Below are 24,452 nucleotides of genomic sequence, written 5' to 3'. Positions count from 1 at the left end.
AGACCAACAGGTTCACCACAGGCGAAAGGTAACATCTTGTGCATATACTACATTCCAGACCCTTGTGCTGTGCTTTACGTGTAATGTGATCCTCAGACCAGCACCATGAAACAAGTATCCAAATGCCAGGTCACCAGGCTGGCGGGGACAGAGCTGGGACCTGATGGTGCTGGCAACTTGAACGTGAGTCTGTGCTCGCTGAGTAGCTCCCCTGAGACGGAGCTCAGCCATGGAAACATACAACATTCTACGGAACTCAGTGCCCATTCAAACAAAATGGAGGTCCTGAAAAAAATCTTTAGAGCAAATACAGTTCCCATTGGTGTAAAAAAAATAGTCTACGTGTGCATGTATGTATGCAAGTGCTTGAAGCTGGACTGAGAGGAGAATGAATTACTTTGAATGTCACTTTGTGCATTTCTATATTGTTGCAATTTTTCACAGTGAGTATATAGTATTTTATCGTTTTATTAAAAAAAAAACTTTAAAAATCCAACACCATTCGAAAGGTAGAATTTCTGGTGTTGTTTCACTGGAGTGCCAGATGGATGAATAGACTAATCTCTCTCTCTTGACCCCCTACCATTTGGAGAGGAAGATAACTTACATTCTATGTAAGAATGTATATAACGATATACTCACCCTTCCCAACAGCCTCAAGAAAAAATAAGCATAAAGCAAATACTGACAGGATGGTATTACTTAATTTCCTTACTTCACTTGTATCTGTACAAAGGCCTGCCACACCCAGTGACTCGCATCATTTTGTCACTGAAATTATTCTTGCTGAGATTTTTTTTCTCTCCTTTCCTTTTCAGTTGTCAGTGCCTTAAGAAGGAAGGTTCAAGAATGAGGGGGAGAAATACAAGAGAAAAAGGAAACAGAACTACCTACTTGTAGTCACATTAATGATTTATTTGAGCCTAGTAAAGTATTTTAGAATGGATGGTTTTTCATTTCTTTTTATCCTTTGCCCTCATATCCAACCTATGAACAATAATAGTCTACCAGATATTTTTCTAAAGCGTCTCTCAGATCTCTGCCTGACATTTCTCCCTGAAACCACCACCCCAAGCCCACTGCCTCACGCCAGGTGGGAGACGCTCCCGGCCCCAAGCCATCTCCTAGCTCCCTCTCTGCCTCCAGGGACGTGATGGAGCCTCCCTGACGCATCGTCCTTAACAAACCCAGGACTCAAGGTAATATTCAAGGTCAAACTAATTTAAAGATTAAAGCATAAAACTGGTAATTGTTCTTCACTTGAGTGTGTATGGCTTCTGCACCCAGAAGTCTCCATTTCCATTTTCCCATTGATTCCCAAATAGCACAGGCTGAATTGAAAGAATAAAATGCAAAAGAGCCTTTTCTGCTTCAAATGTTCATCAGAAGACAAGGGTTCACATAGTTAGAATTTCCCAGGAGGCTGATCAATGGGAACCACGTGACAAAAAAAGGCTTTCAATTGTAATGGGAAATACAGCCACAGATCAAGGTTCAGAGATGTCTGAAACCTAAAAGATATTTCCATTAGACCTAAAATAAAAGCAATCAAGGATAATCCTTCCCAGGTTTCTACAAATACATTTGCCAATCTAACCTTATAATAGTCGTATAACTAATACATTAGCACACAAATGGCCACATTCTTCAAATAGGGCTGAAAAGCACATTCTAGGCTATTTAAGCACCTTAACATTAAAAGCCTTCAGTAAGATAGATTTGATGAAAATGTCCAAGATAATAAGCAATTTCAATCTTTTGGGTGGGTTTTCTGGGCAATGACTTTATCCTTTGTTATTTCTCTTTCTCAAAAGATAAGATATTCAGTCACTTGAAGGTCATTGAGAGTTTTCTGGCAGCAAGATGGGACAGAAGCTAATCTTCATGGCAACACAATGACTACAAAGCAAGATGGTCTTAAAGGTCCCCTGAGAGCACTCTGCTGACTCCTGTTTCTATCCTCTAAGCCTCGCTAAGCCCTGTGTAAGAAATATTTATCATGTTGCTCAGGTCACTGATTAGAACTGAACAGCTATGAGCTAGAAATCTTAAATGCAGAGCAGGGACAGTCATGAATACCCCTGAGATGTCCAGGGTATGTCCCTTCCAACTCCCCTCCTAAGGCCTCCTGGGCTCCCCTTGTCTGCACCCCCAGGGCCCCTAGGCCCTTGCACAACACTGAGTGTTGGGCATCCCACGTCCTCTGACCATAACACCAGACTTCGCCCTCTCTCCCAAGCTGGTCTTCCCCCAGCACATTCTCAATGCCAAAGCCCAACTCATGGAAAGCTGAAGCTGCCTCTTCCAAGACAGAACTCCATTCTTCTGCCACTGTGTATTGAGAGCACAGTAAGATTCCACTGTTACAGAGTTTATGGTCTTAAATCATAACTTATCTGTCCTCCTGCCTGATCTCCCCAAAATCTCTGAGGTCCTTCTGAGCAGAGGCCATATCTTACCTCGCAAAAGAAATTACGGCTATACCACCAGAATCCTGTCCTTTCAGGAGGGGCGAAAGTCTGTGTACTTTGGCCGACACACAGGTAGGATTGCTACAGGAGTGAGAAGCCATTCCAAATCTGCCTCAAAAATACTCTATTTTGTCAGGGAAAATCAGGTCCACACTTCAAACTAAGCCTGTGGAATGACACATGCATCACCCATTGGCAAGGGATGGAGCACACACGATTACAAAACTTATGTTTAGTCTCAAGCAAAAATAAACTGTAATTCAGTCAAAACTAATAAAAATTCATACTTTTCATATTAAGGGATAGAGAGGAAACATTTCTGAAAAGATCTTTATTCCAACAGGGCTCTTTATAACAGTTAACTTTAGAATTAAAATGAGCAAAAATTCAAAGAGTCATGCTCCAATTATAAATCTCTGGGGTCATCACAATTCAGTCGTGGTTAATATTTTGAAAACTGAAAAATCTTTATTTTATCTCCAATAAAATTAAGCCAGGTAAAGAAAATTAACTTGAAGTATCCTTTGAAATTCCTATTCACTTGAAGACATCATCTTTTTTTTTTTAACTTAAATATTTTAGTTTTATTGTGACAGATACCTTATATACAGAAGCATGCACAAAACACTGGAGTTTACTTGAAAGAATAGTAATAAAGTACGTACCTGTGTAGCCATCATCCAGGATAAAAAGTAAAACATTTCTCCCCCTGTGCCTTTTCCCAAAGGGAAAAGGCCCACGGGTAGCAATCATCCTGACCTTTGAACAATCACTTCTTTGCTTTCCCTTTATACTCTTACCACCTTTGAATATATCTCTACATGATATAATGTTTAGTCTTGTCTGTTCTCAAATTTAATATAAATGGAATCATGCTGTTTGTGTTCCTCTATAATTTGCTTCTTTTGTTCAACATTACATCTTTAAGATTCTTCATTGTTGATGGGTGTAGTTTCAGTTCATTCATTTCTACTGCTGTATAATATTTATCTACTCTTTTTATTTTATTTCTTTATATTTTATACAGCAGGTTCTTATTAGTCATCCATTTTATACACATCAATGTATACATGTCAATCCCAATCGCCCAATTCATCACACCACCACCACCCCCCACTGCTTTCCCCCCTTGGAGTCCATACATTTGTTCTTTACATCTGTGTCTCTATTTCTGCCTTGCAAACCAGTTCACCTGTACCATTTTTCTAGATTCCACACATATGCATTAATATATGATATTTGTTTTCTCTTTCTGACTTACTTCACTCTGTATGACAGTCTCTAGATCCATCCACGTCTCTACAGATGACCCAATTTCGTTCCTTTTTATGGCTGAGTAATATTCCATTGTATATATGTGCCACATCTTCTTTATCCATTCATCTGTCAACCAGGATTTAGGTTGCTTCCGTGAGTTGGCTATTGTAAATATTGCTGCAATGAACATTGGGGTGCATGTGTCTTTTTGAATTATGGTTTTCTCTGGGTATATGCCCAGTAGTGGGATCGCTGGGTCATGTGGTAATTCTATTTGTAGTTTTTTAAGGAACCTCCATACTGTTCTCCATAGTGGCTGTATCAATTTACATTCCCACCAACAGTGCAAGAGGGCTCCCTTTTCTCCACACCCTCTCCAGCATTTATTTTTTATAGATTTTTTGATGATGGCCATTCTGACTGGTGTGAGGTGATACCGCATTGTAGTTTTGATTTGCATTTCTCTAATGATTACTGATGTTTAGCATTCTTTCATGTGTTAGTTGGCAATCTGTATATCTTCTTTGGAGAAATGTCTATTTAGGTCTTCTGCCCATTTTTGGATTGGGCTCTTTGTTTTTTTGATATTGAGCTGCATGGGCTGCTTGTAAATTTTGGAGATTAGTCCTTTGCCAGTTGCTTCATTTGCAAATATTTTCTCCCATTGTGAGGGTTGTCTTTCTGTGTTGTTTATGTTTTCCTTTGCTGTGCAAAAGCTTTTAAGTTTCATTAGGTCCCATGTGTTTATTTTTGTTATTATCTCCATTTCTCTAGGAGGTGGGTCTAACTCCATACACAAAAATAAACTCAAAATGGATTAAAGACCTAAATGTAAAGACCTCTAACACTCTTAGAGGAAAACATAGGAAGAACACTCTATGACATAAATCACAGCAAGATCCATTCTGTAATTGATTTCTAATCTCACAGCATTGTGATCAGAAAAGATGCTTGATGTGATTTCAATTTTCTAAAATTTACCGAGGCTTGATTTGTGACCCAAGATGTGATCTATTCTGAAGAATTCTGTGTGCACTTGAGAAGAAAGTGTAACCTGCTGTTTTTGGATGGAATGTCCTATAAATATCAATTAAATCTATCTGGTCTATTGTGTCATTTAAAGCTTGTGTTTCTTTATTAATTTTCTGTCCGCATGATCTGTCCATTTGTGTAAGTGAGGGGTTAAAGTCCCCCACTATTATTGTGTTACTGTTAATTTCTCTTTTATAGCTGTTAGCAGTTGCCTTATGTATTGAGGTGCTCCTATGTTGGGTGCATATACATATATAATTGTTATATATCTTGTTCCTTCATCTGGTACAGAGTCCTCTACCTTTTCATTTTGTCTGTCTTCCTGTGAATGTGGTTTTCATTCCACAGGCTGCCGGACTGTAGTTCTTCTTGCTTCTGCTGTCTGCCCTCTGGTGGATGAGGCTATCTAAGAGGCTTATGCAAGCTTCCTGATGGGAGGGACTGGTAGTGGGTAGAGCTGGGTGTTGCTCTGGTGGGCAGAGCTCAGGAAAACTGTAATCCACTTGTCTGCTGATGGGTAGGGCTGAGTTGCCTCCCTGTTGGTTGGTTGGCCTGAGGGGACCCAGCACTGGAGGCTACAGGCTCTTTGGTGGGGCTAATGGTTGACTCTGGGAGGGACCATACCAAGTAGTACTTCCCAGAACTTCTGATGCCAGTGTCCTTGTCCCCACGGTGAGCCACAGCCACCACCTGCCTCTGCAGGGGACCCTCCAACACTAGCAGGTAGGTCTGGTTCAGTCTCCCCTGGGGTCACTGCTCCTTCCCCTGGGTCCCAATGTACATACTACTTTGTGTGTGCCCTCCAGGAGTGGAGTCTCTGTTTTCCCCAGTCCTGTTGAAATCCTACAGTCAAATCCCACTAGCCTTCAGACTCTGATTCTCTAGGAATTCCTCCTCCCATTGCCGGACCCCCAGGTTGGGAAGCCTGACATCGGGCTCAGAACCTTCACTCCAGTGGGTGGACTTTTGTGGTATAAGTGTTCTCCAGTTTGTGAGTCACCCACCCAGCAGTTATGGGATTTGATTTTACTGTGATTGCCCCCCTCCTACCATCTCATTGTGGCTTCTCCTTTGTCTCTGGATGTGGGGTATGTTTTTGGTGAGTTCCAGTGTCTTCTTCTCAATGACTGTTCAGCAGTTAGTTGTGATTCCAGTGCTCTCACAGGAAGGAGTGAGCGCACGTCTTTCTACTCCACCATCTTCAACCAATCTGGACATCATCTTATTTTATTCAAACTGATTCCTTCCATGAAAAGTTTTCCAGTATTTCAACCTCACAGAGCTCAACTTTTTCTAAGCTGTTTCGGATGTTACAATTGAGATCTCGACCTTCACTTCATTATTCCTTGTGTTTGCCAGTCTCAGTCTACTCTTCTGCTTAAATAATAGCCTGATAAAGGAAAAGTCCTGACTTATCCATTTTTCTATCAATCACAGTACTTGAGAAGGGACAGGTACAGAAAATACCCAGAAATTCTTGTTCACTGGTTATACAGAGGAAATAATTCTAACCAACAAAGAAAGAGTTCACATCCTTTCAATAATAAATTTCTGTAGACTTTAAAAATAAACAATTCAGTACAACGTGATCAAACTCATAACCCAATGATCTTATTTCTGAGACTCTATCCCCCCAAAATCCAGAAAGTATGAAAATTATATGAATAAAGATGTTCATTCCAGAATTATTTCCAGTAGCTTCACTTCAGATATAGCAAGGGAATGGATAAATATTACCGCATGGGAACATCACATCGCCGTTTAAAATAGAACTAATAAAACTTGCTAACAATTTCTAAATCAAACGTAAATAATGGTAAGTCTGAGAAGGGTAATACCAACTGGTAGGTATAATCAATTATAACTGTAAAAACACAGATATTAAAAAGGATGGAATTAATACAGATGATTATTGCTCTTATGTTCTGCTGTAAAGCTATGAGTTATGAAATTTTCTCAGTTTTCTAAATTGTTATCATTGTTGCTACATTATTTTCATAATTAAAAATTGAAGTATTTTCTTTCTAACTTCTGTCACCAAAAATTCCTAATGAGTATAGTCTTGACCATTAAATTTGTTCTGCTATAAATAATAATTCAACACAATGTTGGGCTGTAACTTGACTTTTTGGCACTATAATGTGATGAACACTAACTAAAGTCTTGAAAGTCTCATTGTGAATTAGCTCTGGACTAGTTTTTTGTTTTTTTTTTTTTTTTGTGGTACGCGGGCCTCTCACTGTTGTGGCCTCTCCCGTTGCGGAGCACAGGCTCCAGACGCACAGGCTCAGCGGCCATGGCTCACGGGCCCAGCCGCTCCGCGGCATGTGGGATCTTTCCGGACCGGGGCACGAACCCGCGTCCCCTGCATTGGCAGGCGGACTCTCAACCGCTGCGCCACCAGGGAAGCCCTGGACTAGTTTTAAAGAAGTATCAGCATTTCAGTATGTCTGAAGGGAGATTACTAGGAGTCCCTCCATGTATTTTGCTTCTAACAATTTCATGATCCACAGTGGAAACTTACTGGGAAAATGTTCGAGTTGCCTTGCTTTATTTAATTAGTGTGTTAAGCAGTAGCTTCCATTCAAGTACAGATAGCTGTGGAGCATGTGCTTTGTGTAAGCCACCATATCAAGAACTGATGAGCATTAAAAAAAAAAAAAAAAAAAGAACCTGTGTAGTCACTGCCATTCAGGAGATTCTAATTTAGTGTCAGGGAAAGGAAAGTCTGGAGCCAGAAAGTACTGACTACAAGGCTGACCATAACTGTCATAGAAAATATCAAGAAAATGCTTGGAGAGTTCAGGAAAGAGAAATCACACCTGTTTGGAGATCAACGTTTCTGACAATGGATGCAGCCATAGTACTGGATAAGGGGAAAGAGGAGGAGAGAAAAAAGGGCCAAGAAGAAAAGCCTGGGAACCACTTGCATTCATGATGTCCAGAGAGCAAGGATTCATTCCAAAAAGGCCAGGAGGGAAGAGTAGGGTTGGGGGGCGAGGGTGGGGGAAGGAACGGAGCTGTGGAAGCTAAAGCAGGGTGAGTTTCAAAACGGACCCAGTGATCGTGAAGCAAAAGGGCAAGAATGTGAAGTTGGAAGCTGGAGAGGCAGGCTTTGGGGTTTCAGTCTTCAATTAGGCCACTGCTAGATCCATTTATCGGAATGGTACTGATGATATCCAAATTAAAGAAGATTAAGAAAAGAAAATTTAAGGAAATAAGAGGCATCATCTATACCAACTCTAAGGAAATTTGGTTGTAAAAGAAAAAGGAAGAAAGGGGCAAGTAAGTATAGGAGGAGGCAAAGTCAAACAAGAGTCAGTTTTTTTCACTTCATATGGAATTTATTTAGAAGTGTGTGTAAGAACATTTCTTTTTTTCTGTTTAGCAACTCAGTTTTTCTAGCACCATTTATTAGAAAAGAATTCCCATCCCATGCATAGCAATTCCTTGTTAAGAGTCATATATTATTATAGGTGATGGTTTCTGGGCCATTATTCAGTTTTGGTTAGCTGTCCATTCTTGCACCCATAACATGGGGATGTAATAATAATTGCGGCATTACAATGGGTTTCAACATCTGGAATGAGTTCCCCCTCACTGCTTTCCGTTTTCAAAATGTTCTTAGCTGTCTTGCCTGACTTTCTATTGCATTCATTCTTTTTAGGAAGTTATATTCATTTGTTTAAGTTTTTTAAAAACAGAAAAGAGTAAAAAATCACCACTTAAAAAAGCACATATGTAAGTAAGAAGTTAAAGTTCCAATCCTCCCCCCAACACACCACTTATCCAAGTTCTAACTCCAGAGGTAAGTACTAGTTAAGAATTGATGCCCACCCATCTGATAGTTTCCTAAGTTTATACAGAGATCTTATATGTAAATATATGTTGGGATAAATGCTTCCAAAGAGGGAAAGAATGTCCATACCCTAAGGAGAGAAAGGCCCAGAATCTTTTGACCTCTCTCCTCCCCTCACTCACTCTTCCTCTGGATTGGAGGGCATGAATTACCCACTTCTGCTTCTCTTTAATACCTTCTACCCTACCCCTCAACACCTGCCCATCACTCTTACTTTAGAAGTTCTCTCATTTATTGCTACTTTGCTAGGGTTTACATTCCTGCTTAAACCCAAACCTAAATGTCTCTATAAATGTATCAAAATGAAATATCACTTCACCTGCCCATTGAGATGAGATCTTTAACACACTTGTATGCCTTCCAATCCTTCCCAACACCCACCAACTCATGGACTTGGTTAAAATAATATGAAATTTTAGTTTGGTCATTTAAATTTTCCTTAAGAACAGATGTAGTGACACACTCTAGGGTGACCACCCTTATATAACTCCCTCCTCTTGAGTGTGAGCTTCTAATCAATAGCATTTGGCAAAGGTTAAGAGATTCTGAAGATGCTGTTACAGTATCTAATCAGTTGACTTTGAGTTAACCTTCGGTGGGCCTGACCTAACTAGGTGAGACCTTTAAGAGGGTTCAGGCCTCTCCTGGCTTTCAAGAAGCAGAATGTCAAGAATTCTACAGCTGCAAGGATATGAATTCTGCCAACCACTTGAGGGGACTTGGAAGCTGATCCTTCCCTATTTAAGCCTCAGATGAGAGCTCAGTTCAACCAACACCCTGATTCCAGCGTTGGATTCCAGACCTTGAACAGGGAATCCATTTATCCATGCCTGGACCTAGGAAACTGTTAGATAATAAAAGGGTGTTGTTTTAAGCAACTGCCTTACAATAATGCACTATGCAGCCATAATAATTAATATAGTAGGCATGTCTATTTTTTCAAGAGACTTTTCTTTACCATTAAATTAGTATTTACAATCATATGAATGTCATCTATTTAGGTTTATCCCCGCATGTAAAGAGTCTGCTCAACCCTTTTCCTCCTGTTCTCCATCGCCCCCTATCTGGTTATCTTTGTTCTGATTTAGTTCCAATTTGATAAGAATACCTTGGAAAATAATTTTCTTAGAGAGGGTACATGGTGTTATGTTTTCTGTATCCTTAAATGTACAAAATGTCTTTCTTTACCCCTCAAATACAAATGAACCTTTAACAACCAGACATTTTCATTGGAAAATCTAAAACACTCTTCACTGTTGTTAGCTTCATTTTAGAGAAGAGCAGCAGTTCAATGCTGATTTGATTCTTTCTTTTGTGTGTAACTTGTACTCACTATGAAGAATCTTGTAAGAACTATTCTCAGTGTTCTTGGATTTGGAAATTCTACCAGGAAATTGCAAATTACGTATCATCTCCCTCATTAATCCTCTGGCATTTTGTAATCCCATTCTATTTGGAAATTTCAATTTTCTTCATCTCATAGACTTCTCCCTAGTAGTTGGTTGATTCTGGTTTTATTTCCATGTGTTCTTTCTTCTTCCGCAACATCCATCATTCAGACGAAACATATCTCTTCACCTTTTCTCCACATTTCATGTCTTTTCACTCATGGTTTCCATTCCCTCATATTTTTACTTCTATCATGACATACTTCCTCCTTTTGCTTTTCCAGATCTAAATTCAATTTTGAGGTATACATTACTTTTTTTTACTTCCCTTCTTGAATGTTTAGAGTTGTGGGGTTTGTTGCAATTTTGTTTTTACTTCCTAAATTTTTTTCCCCTTGTTGAGTTGCTGGTACAGGCTCCCTGGACTGGCCAGGCTTGAGGTTGGCAACCTCAGGCAGAGAGAGATGATACTGGAGATTCTCCTCCAGTGCTGGACAGGCCAGGCAAGTTAGCCCTGTCTACATGGCCTCCCAATTTGGGGTTCTCAAGGTTCTCCAGGTGTGAGCAGGAGCTCATTCACACACACACACACACACACAAAGGACCAGCTCAGCCTAACTGCAATCCTCTTAGATGGCAGCCAGGATCCATGAGATCAGAAGAGCCCTTTGCCTCGTAGAGTCAAGTGCAGCACATTATAGCACGTTTTCCCTCTCTATAAGCTGAAGGGTCTTTTGGGCTCAGCTGGTCATTGAGTCCTCCATTCTCTCCAGAACCCTATCCCCTAACCCTGTGGTACACAAAGGCTCCCAGCACCGCACCCTTTCCACAAAAACCCACATCCTCAAATGTGTTTGAGATCCCCTCCAGGATCTTGAGTCATCTCGAGTCGACTCTACCTTCTTGAGTTATCCACAGCAGGGCGTCTGTAACTGATGGAGGAAGGTCACAGAAAGACAGAAGGGGTGGAACAAGGAGCATATATGGAAGGATTAACCTTGAGCAGAATGGGGAGCATGTGATCAGGTAATAAGGAAGACAATAAAATCTGAGTGGTTGTGATTGCAGATGAGTTTGTACGACAGGGCTTCTCAAAGGGTGGCACAGGCCCAGCATATCAACATCATCTGAGAACTTACCAGAAATTCAAATTCTTGGGCCCTACCCTAGATAGGGGTGGGGCCCAGCAAACTACGTTGTAAGAAGCCCACCAGCAGATTCTAACACATGCTCAAGTTTGAGAACCATTGCTCGTTGGAAAACTAGAGAAATTTGAAGACGTTTACAGATTATAACCTCTCTTTCTTTCCATGAAGATGGACATGAAATTTGTTCTATCCTATGAGTGAGTGATTTAATCTGAGGCTTGAGGAAAGCAGCAAAATTCGGGAATACTCCTTGAGAAAAATGGAAGAAGGAGGTGAACAAAGCTAGGATCACAGTCCATGAATTTGTGGAGTCACTAGTGGGTCATCATATACAGTTTCGTTTTTTATTTCTTGGTCATGACAGCATGAGCAACGCTTCAAAGCCAGGAACATAAGAGGCAAATTCAGAGTACACCCAATTAATAATTCTGTCATTCATAAAGATGAAATTTACTCCATAAAACTCTATCATGAACTAAAGAATTTTGGAATTTAAAATTTGGAAGCACATCCACCACTACTCATTCTGTCATTGAAGAATCTCAAAATCTCTCAGTAAGCATTACTGCCCTTTCTTTAAACAGACAAAATAAAGACAAGTCGGTTGAAAAGGTTGATCCAGGGTCATCAGTAATCCAATGGCACAATGAGGATGAGCTACCTAGGTCTCCTAATTCATTGCTCCTTTATTCTTTCCAGACTTGAGCAGACTCCCTATTTCTCAATGTTCTGATCTACTTAGAACTGAAATCCATGTGGATGAAGCCAGCACATCTGTCCTCACGGGAATTGGTGGAGTTTGGCTCTAAGTGGGCATTACAGTCCATGAGAAGCATCAGATGTGCCAAACATAAAGCCAAGACCTGACCCAGCTTCAGCCCCTCCATCCAGGGGCTAGGTCAAGTTCATCCATGTGCCCTACAAACCCTCGAGGCTCACCAGAAAGACCTCTAAATAAAGGTGGGTCCATGCAAAGAGAAGCAAAGTCGGCTACAATGTGAGGTCACTGGCAGATGGATGGTATCAAGTAAGCGGTGGTGGGAGAAAGAGGTTAAGTGAAATGGCTATAAATAGAGCCCTCAAAAGCATTACAAAAATCTACGCCAGCCCGGGAGTCGTGACTTAGAGAAATGCGCACAAATTAGTTGATGACCCAGCGTCCTGCCACAGCGCCGGCTGAGGGTGTCAGGGCTCCAATAAAGCCACACCTGTGAGCCTGCTGGGGAGGAGATGGAAGGGCTTTCAGGACCATGCTGGCTGGGCTCCTGAGGGCTGACACTACCACCTCTCCGGTTACTGTCAGGCCTTTTTTATGAGTTCACGCACGTAAGGACTTACAACAGGGTCTGAATGTGATAAACACTCGGTGAATGTCAGCTGTTTATCCAGAGTGACTCTGACACATGTCCACTCAAATGAACTAACATGTGTCTCCCTTTTAATGACTCATTTAACGAGAGTGAACTTTTTTTCGCCAACATGTGAGACTCCACTTGCCTCCTCCACCAAAAAGCACGGCATCCTCTCCTCGTCCAGCAAGCACTGCTTTCCTCCCCGCGGATTCCATGGCTGTGTCCTCTGACCTGTGTCTGAAAGTCCACTTAGTATCATTTTTTATCGTCAGCGTTTAACACATTCAACAGAGAAGAGAGGGAGGATACAAGAAGAAGGAAAGGGCGGGAGACAGATTTTTCAGTTTATCAAGAGGAAACCAGAGACTTCCAAACTGTTCTTTTCGGCCCCATACATCATCCCACTGCCAGCATCTGACTCTTATTCTAAACAACTTCACACTCCAATTAGAGGTTTACGCATGTACGTGGAGAAATCCATGACGTCACTGAGAACCTTGCTGGCACTAGTCGGCTGCGTGATGCTCACCTTTGTACTCTGCCAGGCACACGCACTCATAGCCGTTGACAAGGTCCCTGCAGGTGGCGGCGTTCAGGCACGGGGCAGAGAGGCACTCGTCGTATTCCTCCTCACAGTAGAGGCCATGGTAGCCTGAGGGACAGAGAGAAAGGTCTGCAGTCAAACAGGTACCATTTATATGCACACCGGACCAGCCTACAGGGAAGGCGGTGGGTGTTCACTGGAAAGTAAGGCACAAATAGATGCGACTGAAGGAACTGGGTCTCTTGGGGTATGCTGAAATGTGGATTTCCAGGAAGGTTATGAAGAATCTATTCTTATCACCCTTTGTCATGCCCAACTATAAAAGAAGTGATCCCACTGATCCACCAGATGGTCCCATTATTATGTCACGTCCAGTGGTACCGGTGAACGGGAGATGTGGGTTACTAAGTGCATCAGCTGTGGTCACAGAAGGTAGCCATAGGGACAGGACTCACAGCCAAACAGCTCCTTTCAAGGATGTGGAGCCCTTTTTCTTCCAGTCAATTAGAAAAATATATCTAACTAGGGAGAATTTTATTCAAGAAGAAAAGGATCCACGGATTTCCTTTGTTTTTCAAGCCAGAAAAGAAACTCAGCTAAAAAGGCTTAACTGAACTTCCTGGCGAAATGTGGGCTGTTTTTCTTTTTGTTTGTTTGTTTATTTAAAATGACAATTATCTAAATTATAATATGGTAAGTTGTGCTTAAGTTTTTTAACTATTAAAAATAGAATAATAGCAATGAAGAAAAAGAAACCAACGATTTCTCAAGAAAGATGGCTTTTACGCTCCTTTTTGCAAAACAGGTGTTTATTCTAAAGGACAAGAAGACAACATTCTTTGAGATTCACTCACGAATGTTAGGCTGTTTTTAACTTTCAAAAACACGTGTTCCTGCCAATTTGCAGTGAATCTGGGCCATTTTTGTCTGGCCCTGTCCAAACAATGAGAAACATGTGAGCACTTTCAGAAATCACCCTATGTTGGCTCTGAATTCAGATAAGCAGAAAAAATAAACGCTTGCTCAAGTGGGCACTGGAACCGTGAGCTCCTATCCAGCAACTCAGAGCCAGCCCTCGAGCTCAGAAAGTCCTGTTAGCTCAGGCTAATGCGTTGAACTGTTCTGTTTCTGGTTCCTATCACAAAAGTAGGTTAAGATCACATTTGCATTATTTCCGGAGCACTTTTCCAGTACGTTGCCATTTCAGTTGTTTTTGAACTGCTTTCCAAATTTAGGCAGTGATAGTGGCCCCTCTGAGGGGAACTTGACCTTCCTGAGGCAAATACACTAGGGATTTCCATTCTTCTATCTTCCCCTGCTTCTTGTAGTTTTACGGAAATATTTCCTATCACTCTTCATCAGATTATTTCAATCATCTAGATCAGAGTTTCTCAACCAACAGCAATTTTGTCCCCCAGAAGATATCTGGCAATGTTTGGAGACATTCTGGGTTGTCACAACCGGGGTGGAGGGGAAGGGGTTGTTACTGGCATCTGGCATAAGGATGCTGCAAGCCATCCTTCGATGTTCACAACAGCCCCCCAACAAAAACCTACCCAGCAAAAATGTTAATAGAGTTAGACGGAGAAACCCTGCTCTAGATCAGGGATCAGCAAACTGTGGTCCACAGGCCAAATCTGCCCCAGTCTGTTTTTATAAATAAAGTTTTATTGGGACACAGCCACACCCATCCAAGTATGTATTATTTATGGCTGCTTTATTCCAATGGTAGATTGAGTAGTTGCAACAGAGACCATATGGCTTGAAAAGCCAAAAATCTTTACTCTCTGACCCCTTATAGAACAAGTTTGCTGTCTTGATCTAGATTCACCCAGAAAATCTTTTTTCTTACAAGAGTTTTAGATATTAACCCCTTATCAAAGACATGGTTTGCAAATATTTTCTCCCATTCTGAAGGTTGCCTTTTACCCTGCTGATTGCTACTTTTGCTGTGTAGAAGCTTCTTAGTTTCATATAGTCCCACTTTATTTTTGCTTTTGTTACCTGTGCTTTTATTGTCATATCATTGCCAAGACCAATTTTATGAAGGTTTTCCCCTATATTTTCTTTCAGGAGTTTTACAGTTTCAGGTGTTAGGTTTAAGTCTTTAATGCACTTCGTGTTGTTTTTTGTCAATTGTGTAAGATAATATAAATGGCCAACAGGTATATAAAAAGGTGCTCAACATCACTAATCATAAGGGAAATGAAAAGCAAAACCGCAAGGAGACATCACCTCACAACTGTTAAGATGGCCATAATAAAACGAAACAAAACAAAACAGAAAATAACACGTGTTGTTGAGGATGTGGAAAAATGGGAACCTTCATATACTGTTAGTGGGAATGTAAAAGGCTGCAGCTGCTACGTAAAACATAAAAAAAAGTATAGAGATTCCTCAAAAATTAAAAATAGAATTACCATATGATCTATAATCCCACTTCTGAGTATTTATCCAAAAGAACTGAAAATAAGATCTCATAGAGATATTTGCATTCCCATGTTCATTGTGGCATGATTGACAATAGCCAAGAGGTAGAAACATTCTAAATGTCCCTCAACAGATGAATGGATAGAGAAAATGTGATATGATATATACATACAATGGAATATTATTCAGTCTTTAAAAAGAAGGAAATCCTGTCATATGCTATAACATGGATGAACCTTGAGGTCATGTACTAAGTGAAATAAGCCAGTCACAGAAGGACAAATGCTTCATGATTCCACTCATATGAGGGATCTGAAGTAGTTAAACTCATAGGGGCAGAATGGAATGGTGGTATATATGTCAATATATACACTAATATGTGTAAAATGGATAACTAATAAGAACCTGCTGTATAAAAAAATAAAATTTAAAAATTAAATTTAAAAAAAAAATAAATAAATAAAAGAAAAAAATAGAATGGTGGTTCCTGGGGTGGAGGAGAGGGGAAATGGGGAGTTGCTGTTGAATGGATACAGAGCTTCAGTTACGCAAAACGAAAACGTTCCACAAATCTGTTGTACGACAATGAGCATATAGTTAACAATACTATACTGTACACTTAAAAATTTGTTAACAGGATAGATTTCATGTTATTTGGTTTTTATCATTATTTTTATTTTTATTGTTTTGGCTGTGCCGCATGGCTTGCGGGATCTTAGTTCTCTGAACAGGGATCGAACCCGTGCCGACAGCAGTGAAAGCATGGAGTCATAACCACTGGACCACCACGGAATTCCCCTTATCACAATTTTTAGAAAATATACACACACACACACATAGAGTTAAGTCTCTTTTGCCTTCTTCTCAGTGTGGAACAAGGATCACCAGCAGCATCTTTTTGATCGTTTTGCCCTCCCAGCAGATCTTTCAAAAATCAACTTGGAAGGATAATATATAACCCTACAAGCATCTTCGACCTCTGAATTGTGGTGCTATTTATACAGACAGAAATCAAAAGCAAATTTCTTGAAATCTTCCACAATTGTTTTTATTTTTTGAAAACAGTATAATCATCCTTTTCCATTAGCAACATGAAAAGCAGGTGAGGAAGTTATTTTACAGAGATAATTAGGCTGACGAGGTTTTTCTTCCTTGGGGGAAAAAAATAAAGGTTTCATATTCTAAAAGTGTTTCTTTAGAGATGGTAACATTTAAATGTCTTTATGGAAATGTCAAGACACCCTTTACACTGCCAAAGAACCTAAATCGGACTGTTTGAAGAAAAAGGAATTTCTTCCAAAACAGAAGGCTTCTGTGAAAATGAGACTGCCACCCCCTGCTGGTAATTAATTCGGACAAACAAATTAGCTCAGGGCAGCCCAGGGTCTAGAAAAATTAAGCTAGTCCAAAGAATTATTTTAAAATAAAATCGAAGATCAGAAGGGTGGGGTCAGAGTAGCCCCTTCTGGGGCACTGATTTTTATCACCAGTGTTCTGATCTTTGTAGGACTTGATCCTGTATATTCAGCTCCAGTCACTTTCTTAGACTTGAGAGAACAAAACAACCAACTGGATGTGGGGAGTGAGAAAGAGAGGTTAAGACGGCTGCCATGTCTAAAATGTGTGAGTAGATGATGCTGCCGTGAACACAACTATGGCCAAAGGAATAACAGGTTTTAGAGGAAGTTGCCCAGTTGGATTTTGGACACGTTTAACTTGGGGCTCACGTAGCCAGGTCCATGTGGCAGTTGGGAAAATGAGCTTGAATAGCATAGAAAAAGCACTTTGGGAGCTAGATGCCTGGAAGTGATGTTGAAGTTTTCATCAAAGAAGAACATGGAGAGGAGAAAAAGAGACCAAGGCCGGATCTACGTGGATGGGCAGATGGACAGCAAGAAGCCCAATCGGGACTCGGAGCAGGGACGGAGGAAGGAGAGGGGGAAACCCCAAGGAGTGCGGTAATGGAAGCCAAGAGAGGACAGGAATCCAGGGAGGGCTGGTTAACAGTGTCAAAGGCTCTAAGAGCAAGAATGACAACTGGATAGGAGATCTGGAGGTCACTGGAGACCCTCAAAACCCTGGCTCTCAATGCGGGCTGTACTGCCCTTTAGAGGCTGTTTTGGAAATTGGGGAGGAGGAGGGATTGCTTATCATAACGACTGGAGGATTCTACTAGAATTTGGTGGGTGGGGGCCAGAGATAGTAAACACCTGGGAACATCTGGGATTCCCTTGCACAAGTGATGGCCTGGCACCCTCCACAACTCTGGACTGTTCCACTGACCATTCGTGTAGGCAAAACCGTTTACAACCTTCGAGGCCTAGAACCCAACTGCTTTACACGTACAACAGTTTTTAAGATATACTGAGTTTTCCTGGAACATATATACATATATGTATTGATATACTGGGTAAATCGAGAGATTATACTAAGAGTTGTTCCCCATTTTGGAATACCACTTCATAAGAGCAATAGCTCTTAAGTCACCAATAAAGCACACCTATATCAGCAAACAAAACAAAATAGAATAAAAATCACCTCTTCGGGTAATTTTCTAAACACACTACCCAGAGTACCTTCCCCTAACAGTTACTCATTACAGCACTCAACCGATTTCCATCACAACACTTATAAGGGTCTGAAATCATATTAACTTTGTTCTTTATCAATTATTATTTCTCTTCCTCCACTAGAATATAAGCTTGAAGGCAGAGGCTACGACTGCAGAGTTCTCAGTACAGAAAGCATGCTTAAATGATAGCTCTTGAATCAGCACCCCAAATGCCACTGATTAAATCAATACACATTTAAGATATGCCTATGATGTGCCAGAAGCTTCCAGGTACTGTGATTACAAAACTAAATGGCAAGGTCTCCAACCACAAGGGGTTTATTGTCCGGTAGCACGTGAGTGGTGTCTGCTTCATAACAGGCCCTTTACCTGTGTTAACTTGTTTAACCCTCGTGACAACCCAAAATGATAATCATGGCTAGTCCCAATTTAAAGATGAGGAATTAAGAGTCAGAGAGGTACATACTGGTCAGAATGGCCATCACTAAAAAGTCTACAAATAACAAACACTGGAGAGGATGTGGAGAAAAGAGAACCCTCCTACACTGCTGGTGGGAATATAAGTTGGGGCAGCCACTGTGGAAAACAGCGTGGAGGTTCCTCAAAAAAACTGAAAATAGAGTTGCCATATGATCCAGCAATCCCACTCCTGTGCATATGTCTGGACAAAACTAGAATTCAAAAAGATACACCCACCCCTATGTGTGTAGCAGCACTATCCACAACAGCCAAGACATGGAAGCAACCTAAATGTCCATCGACAGATGAATGGATAAAGAAGATGTGAAACATATACACCACGTAATACTACTCAGCCACAAAAAAGAATGAAATAATGCCATTTGCAGTAACACGGATGGACTTAGAGAGTATCATACTAAGTGAAGTAAGTCAGACAGAGAAAGACAAATATAATACGATATCACTTATATGTGGATTCTAAAATATGACACGGGGGCTTCCCTGGTGGTGCAGTGGTTAAGAATCCGCCTGCCAATGCAGGGGACACAGGTTCGATCCCTGGTCCGGGAAGATCCCACATGCCGTGGAGCAACTAAGCCTGTGAGCCACAACTACTGAGTCTGCACTCTAGAGCCCGCGAGCCACAACTACTGAGCCTGCGTGCCACAACTACTGAAGCCCTCACACCTAGAGACCATGCTCCACAACAAAAGAAGCCACCCAATGAGAAGCCTGTGCACTGCAACAAAGAGTAGCCCCTACTCGCTACAACTAGAGAAAGCCTGTGCGCAGCAATGAAGACCCAACGCAGCCAAAAATAAATAAAATGAAGACCCAACGCAGCCAAAAATAAATAAAATAAATAAATTTAAAAATAAAATAAAATATGACACAAATGAACCTATCTATGAAACAGAAACAGACTCACATAGAGAGCAGACTTGTGGGTGCTAAGAGGGAGGGGGGTGGGGGAGGGATGGATTAGGAGGTTGGGATTAGCAGATGCAAACTAGTATATATAGAATGGGTAGACAACAAGGTCCTACTGTACAGCACAGGGAACTCTACTCAATATCCTGTGATAAACCGTAATAGAAAAGAATACAGGGCTTCCCTGGTGGCGCAGTGGTTGAGAGTCTGCCTGCCGATGCAGGGGACACACGTTCGTGCCCCGGTAGGGAAGATCCCAGATGCCGCGGAGTGGCTGGGCCCGTGAGCCATGGCCGCTGAGCCTGCGCTCCGCAACGGGAGAGGCCACGGCAGTGCGAGGCCTACGTACCGCAAAAAAAAAAAAAAAAAAAAGAAGACAACGTGGGTACTGTAATCCTGAAATAGGCGCCCTGCCTCGAGTATACAGCAAAGGCGCTGAGCAACGTCACCCCAAAGGGCACCACTATCCCGAGTCACTGCTTCACACGGGCAGCTAAGACCACTTCCGGGAAAAACTCAAGTAGCCCCGGCCCTGAACTTCCACGATTAATTAGCCCCGCTTTCACCAGTGAGAAGTTCAAATACCTGAATTTTCCTACGTATGAAACAAAAGTCTCTTTACACTGGGCTTTTAAAAAACCTACTCTTCTCCGTTTCCTCAGCCTCATCTCCTGAGACTTACCTCTGTGCTGGATCCGGTTTCCTGCTTGGCAGTCAAACTTTGACTCACTGCTCAGTCTTTGATCCCAAACTGTGTTTTTTCTTTAACAACTGCCTGTTCTCTTCTCATTTCCTTAACACACAGGTGGGTGAATTTAGGAGATGCTCACTCACAGTGGGTGAGGTGAATTTGCTAGGAAAAGCGGAATCATAGGGCAAAATAACCTTTGCACGCATAAATATGGAAAGTGGTTCTTTTCTTTACAAATGTCTGATTTGTACAAATACAAAAAAAAAAAAACGCCTGGAAAAATGTATTCCAAAATTGACAGTGGTTTTTGCTGGGCAATGAAACTGAGGGATTAGCTTTTGTATTTTAAATATGCCAGTTCACTTTTTCTAATTTTCCACAATAGAAATGTTATTTACTTGTGTAACACAAAGGGATAATATAGATACTTTATGGGTATTTTATGTGTAGTATCACAACTCCAAACCAGGTTGCTGATGACCAAGGGAAATGATAGCTGTACTCTGTGTCTAACACTCGATGGGACAATAGGAGAACTGGTCAGATTAGGAAAAGTCTGACTTTATTAAGGGTCTTTTTTTTTTTTTTTAAGTGGAGGGGAAGGAGATGAGGGCATTCCCATAGTGTATAGAGGGGAAAATCCAGTCTCCTTAGAAGAGGACACTTTTTGAGACACGAGGGCTAGCCATCATAACAATATATAAATGATGACTATATAAATACACTAAATGTATGGTAGGAAAGCAAACAACCGCTACTCTGAGTTAGTCCTTACAAATAGTTAGCACTCTCCCGAACAAATGAAAGAATGTATTGTAGATGACACAGCTGAACTGGGACTATGCTCATGAAGGGCCTCAGAAGTCCAGAGAACTCAGCAGTGAACCCACTTAAACAGACGCTCTTGCATATCTAAAGGCATTTTAACCTTAAAATTGTCCATCATCTTGGGAATGGTTGTTAACTGCGTACATCTAAACATTTCTAGAAGTTTCCTCTTAGATCTGCCTTTAGAACTAGGTCACAAACTAGTCACACGAAAAATTCATTCTCTTCATAATTTTTGAGCCTTGTCTTATGAATGTCGTTTTTGGCCATTCATGATGCTTTTGGCCACTAGAGGGTGGATTCCACCTATGATCTATATCAGTTAAAGGGAAAAAAATATTACTCGGGAGGTTAACGAAAAGGGAAATGTGTTTTACAAAAGGGAAATATATGGCACGAGAGGATGCAAACACTTAAAGAAGAAATATTGTTTCCCTTAACAAGAAAGTTTAACATTCATCTATTTCTTTATAGTTTACAAATTCACCCATGTGCCCTATAAACATACAGCAGCTATGGTTAAAATTATCCGTGATAAAGTAGCCTATTTTTCTCACTGACTCGCTATAAAAATTATTTTTAAAAATGTAAATGCTTATAACACCATGGCTAAAGCACTAGGATTCAAGATGAAGTGTAACGACAAGATAGTATTTTCAACTTGATTTTAAAGATTATTGCGGTATGTGTGTTTAGTTATAAACAGTAAGTAACTTTTTTTTTTTTTTTTTTGCGGTACACGGGCCTCTCACTGTTGTGGCCTCTCCCGTTGCGGAGCACAGGCTCCGGACGCGCAGGCTCAGCGGCCATGGCTCACGGGCCCAGCCGCTCCGCGGCATGTGGGATCTTCCCGGACCGGGGCACAAACCCGTGTCCCCTGCATCGGCAGGCGGACTCTCAACCACTGCGCCACCAGAGAAGTCCTATAAACAGTAAGTAAATTATTTTAATGGCATAATCTTATAACCTCATTGATTATCTAGGATGTTTATAAACACATGTAAAAATGGCTTGTAGTTGAGATGAGGTAGAGGATGAGGAGATCTGGAAAAGAAAAAGTAGGCATAAAGCCCTCACATTCTAGGGCTTCCCTGGTGGCGCAGTGGTTGAGAGTCCGCCTGCCGATGCAGGGGACGCGGGTTTGTGCCCCGGTCCGGGAAGATCCCACATGCCGCGGAGCGGCTGGGCCCGTGAGCCATGGCCGCTGAGCCTGTGCGTCCGGAGCCTGTGCTCCTCAACAGGAGAGGCCACAGCAGTGAGAGGCCCGCGTACCGTAAAAGCCCTCACATTCTAGAGGTTTTTAGTATGAAACAAACACACCAAGATGGACACGGGGCCCAGCACAGGCAACGGATGGGTGACAGGGCAAAATCAAAGAGTAGGGTTCTAATAGGCACCTTGGAAAGAAAATAAAACCTAGATGACTATTTTCACACAAGTATGTATGTTAACAAAGAGGAATTTTAAAAGGTTAAAGTACAGGGAAGTTTTTCAAATGTTTTATTCCTTTTAATTTATTTCACAAACTATGGTTAAATTTGATTTTAATTTGCCACTCACCCAGTGATCACAACATATTCTTTTGCGCCGTTTGCCCTCACGAGGGCGTGTGTCTGTGTTCATCACGCTAGACGGGTGGTCCACACAGTGTGGTCCCCAGACCAGCAGCATCTGCATCACCCGGGAACTTGTTAGAAATGCAAGTTCGCAGGCCACACCCAAGGCCTACTGAATCAGAAACTCTGCAGGTGGAGTCCAGAGCTCTGAGATTCAATAAGCTCACTACCTGACTCTGATCAGCACACTCAAGTTTGAGAATACCTGAGTTATAGAATAGCAATGCACACAACATCTCCCACCAACTTCTGATCCTCAAAAATGCAAGGAAATGGTAGGAGTTACGTATGGCAAGGGCTAGATATGGCATATGGTAATGCTTGGTAACAGCCATGGCCTCCCCTCAGCATATCAGTAAACCAACCATAAAACACACAGTCAGAACGTGCACCAGTCACAGGCATAGAAATAAACCAAGAGTGAAACGTGCAGTCAAATAACCTGCCAGCCACAGACACGGAGACTAAACAAAATTACACTCCTCTTGGGATTTGCTTCAGGGAAGAAAGCGATGCAAAGAAATCCCAAACCAACAGCAGATGCCAAATTTCAAGAGGAAGGCTAAAATGAGGGTAGGTAATAAGGGTATAGAGGTGGCAAGCATTTATAATTTCTCGCTGTGTGACTGGGAGTCACATATACCTGTTCAGAGGAGGAGAGATAAGTCTAAATTCAGATTAGTGAGCACAATTTTTCCCCACATCCTCTTATGCAGCTTCCTTGACCCATGGGAACAACATTTTAGCTGAAAAGAACACTATCAGAAAATGGCAGACAGAACTCAGAGAAACAGAGTAGAATGATGGTTGCCAGGGGCTGGGGAAAACGGGGAGATGTTGGTCAAAGGTACAAACTTCCTGTTATAAGGTGAATACATTCTGAGGACCTAAGGTAGTACATCATGGCGATTATAGTTAATTATACACTGTATTATATACCTCAAAGTTGCTAAGCATGTAGACCTTAAATGTTCTCACCACAAAAAAGAAACAGTAATTAGGAAGGTGTTAACTAACACTCTGGAGGTGATCACTCTGCAATAACATGTATCAAATCAACACTCTGTACACCTTAAACTTAAACAAGTTATATGTCAATTAACTTTCAGTCAAGCTGAAAACAATTTTTAATTTAAAAATTTTAAGAAAATGGCAATCTACAAAGATTTTTATGAACCAAAAATTGGGAAACATGATCTGACAAAGTTGTGCTGTTTCTAGTGATAACACGCAGTCTCATGGAGACACAGTTTGGTACCAAGGTGTCTGTGTGATGGAAAACAAAACTTGTGATCGGCATTTTTCCAGAAAATTCTGGTGCATGGACTCTGCAGTGCAGACCGTAGATGTTTTTCCCCAGGTATGTTTACTTTCACACTCATATCACTGGGGACATTCAAAGAGACAACGCAACACTGCAATCTTCTAACTCTCTATTATTAGTCATCGCTATTCTCAAGTAAACATGCTGAATCTTAAAGATTGTTAAACAATATGGAAATGCGTCATAGTCATTCAAGAGCATTTTTAGAAGCACACACCTCCCACTTGGCCACCGTCCCCAAGGGCTGTAAACTCATAAGGGCCCAAGCTGACTCTCAGAGTTAGGACTTTAACTAAAGAACTTCATGGAGAAAATTAACCACCAGAACTGTACCTCGAGGCAACCAGATTACAAAGAAAATTTCAAAATGTAAATAAGTTGGAGTCAGAACTCAATAATTTTAGTAAATCCTCAATTCTATTCCTATTGCCTCTACTGAATGCATATTAAGGATGCCTAATAATAATAAGGCATTTATTCATTTAGGAGGTCATAAAGCAGTGGAAAGTCAAAGTTCTGGACATCAGAGCTATCAGGCAGAGAACTAA

The 24,452-nt window shown here is 41.2% G+C and overlaps 1 protein-coding gene across 1 annotated transcript in view; it reads right to left on the bottom strand.

The window, feature by feature from the left end:
* DNER (delta/notch like EGF repeat containing) overlaps positions 1-24,452 on the bottom strand; it is a 247,215-nt gene that overhangs the window by 35,502 nt on the left and 187,261 nt on the right. Inside the window, exon 10 of the mRNA XM_024740527.1 lies at positions 13,037-13,159. Within this exon, the coding sequence (XP_024596295.1) occupies positions 13,037-13,159 (123 nt within the window). The remainder of the gene's footprint in view (positions 1-13,036; positions 13,160-24,452) is intronic.

This window comes from Neophocaena asiaeorientalis, unplaced genomic scaffold (genome assembly GCF_003031525.2).
Source record: "Neophocaena asiaeorientalis asiaeorientalis breed wild unplaced genomic scaffold, Neophocaena_asiaeorientalis_V1.1 scaffold388, whole genome shotgun sequence".
Taxonomy (NCBI): domain Eukaryota; kingdom Metazoa; phylum Chordata; class Mammalia; order Artiodactyla; family Phocoenidae; genus Neophocaena; species Neophocaena asiaeorientalis.
This window is presented reverse-complemented; position numbering and strand designations above follow the sequence as displayed.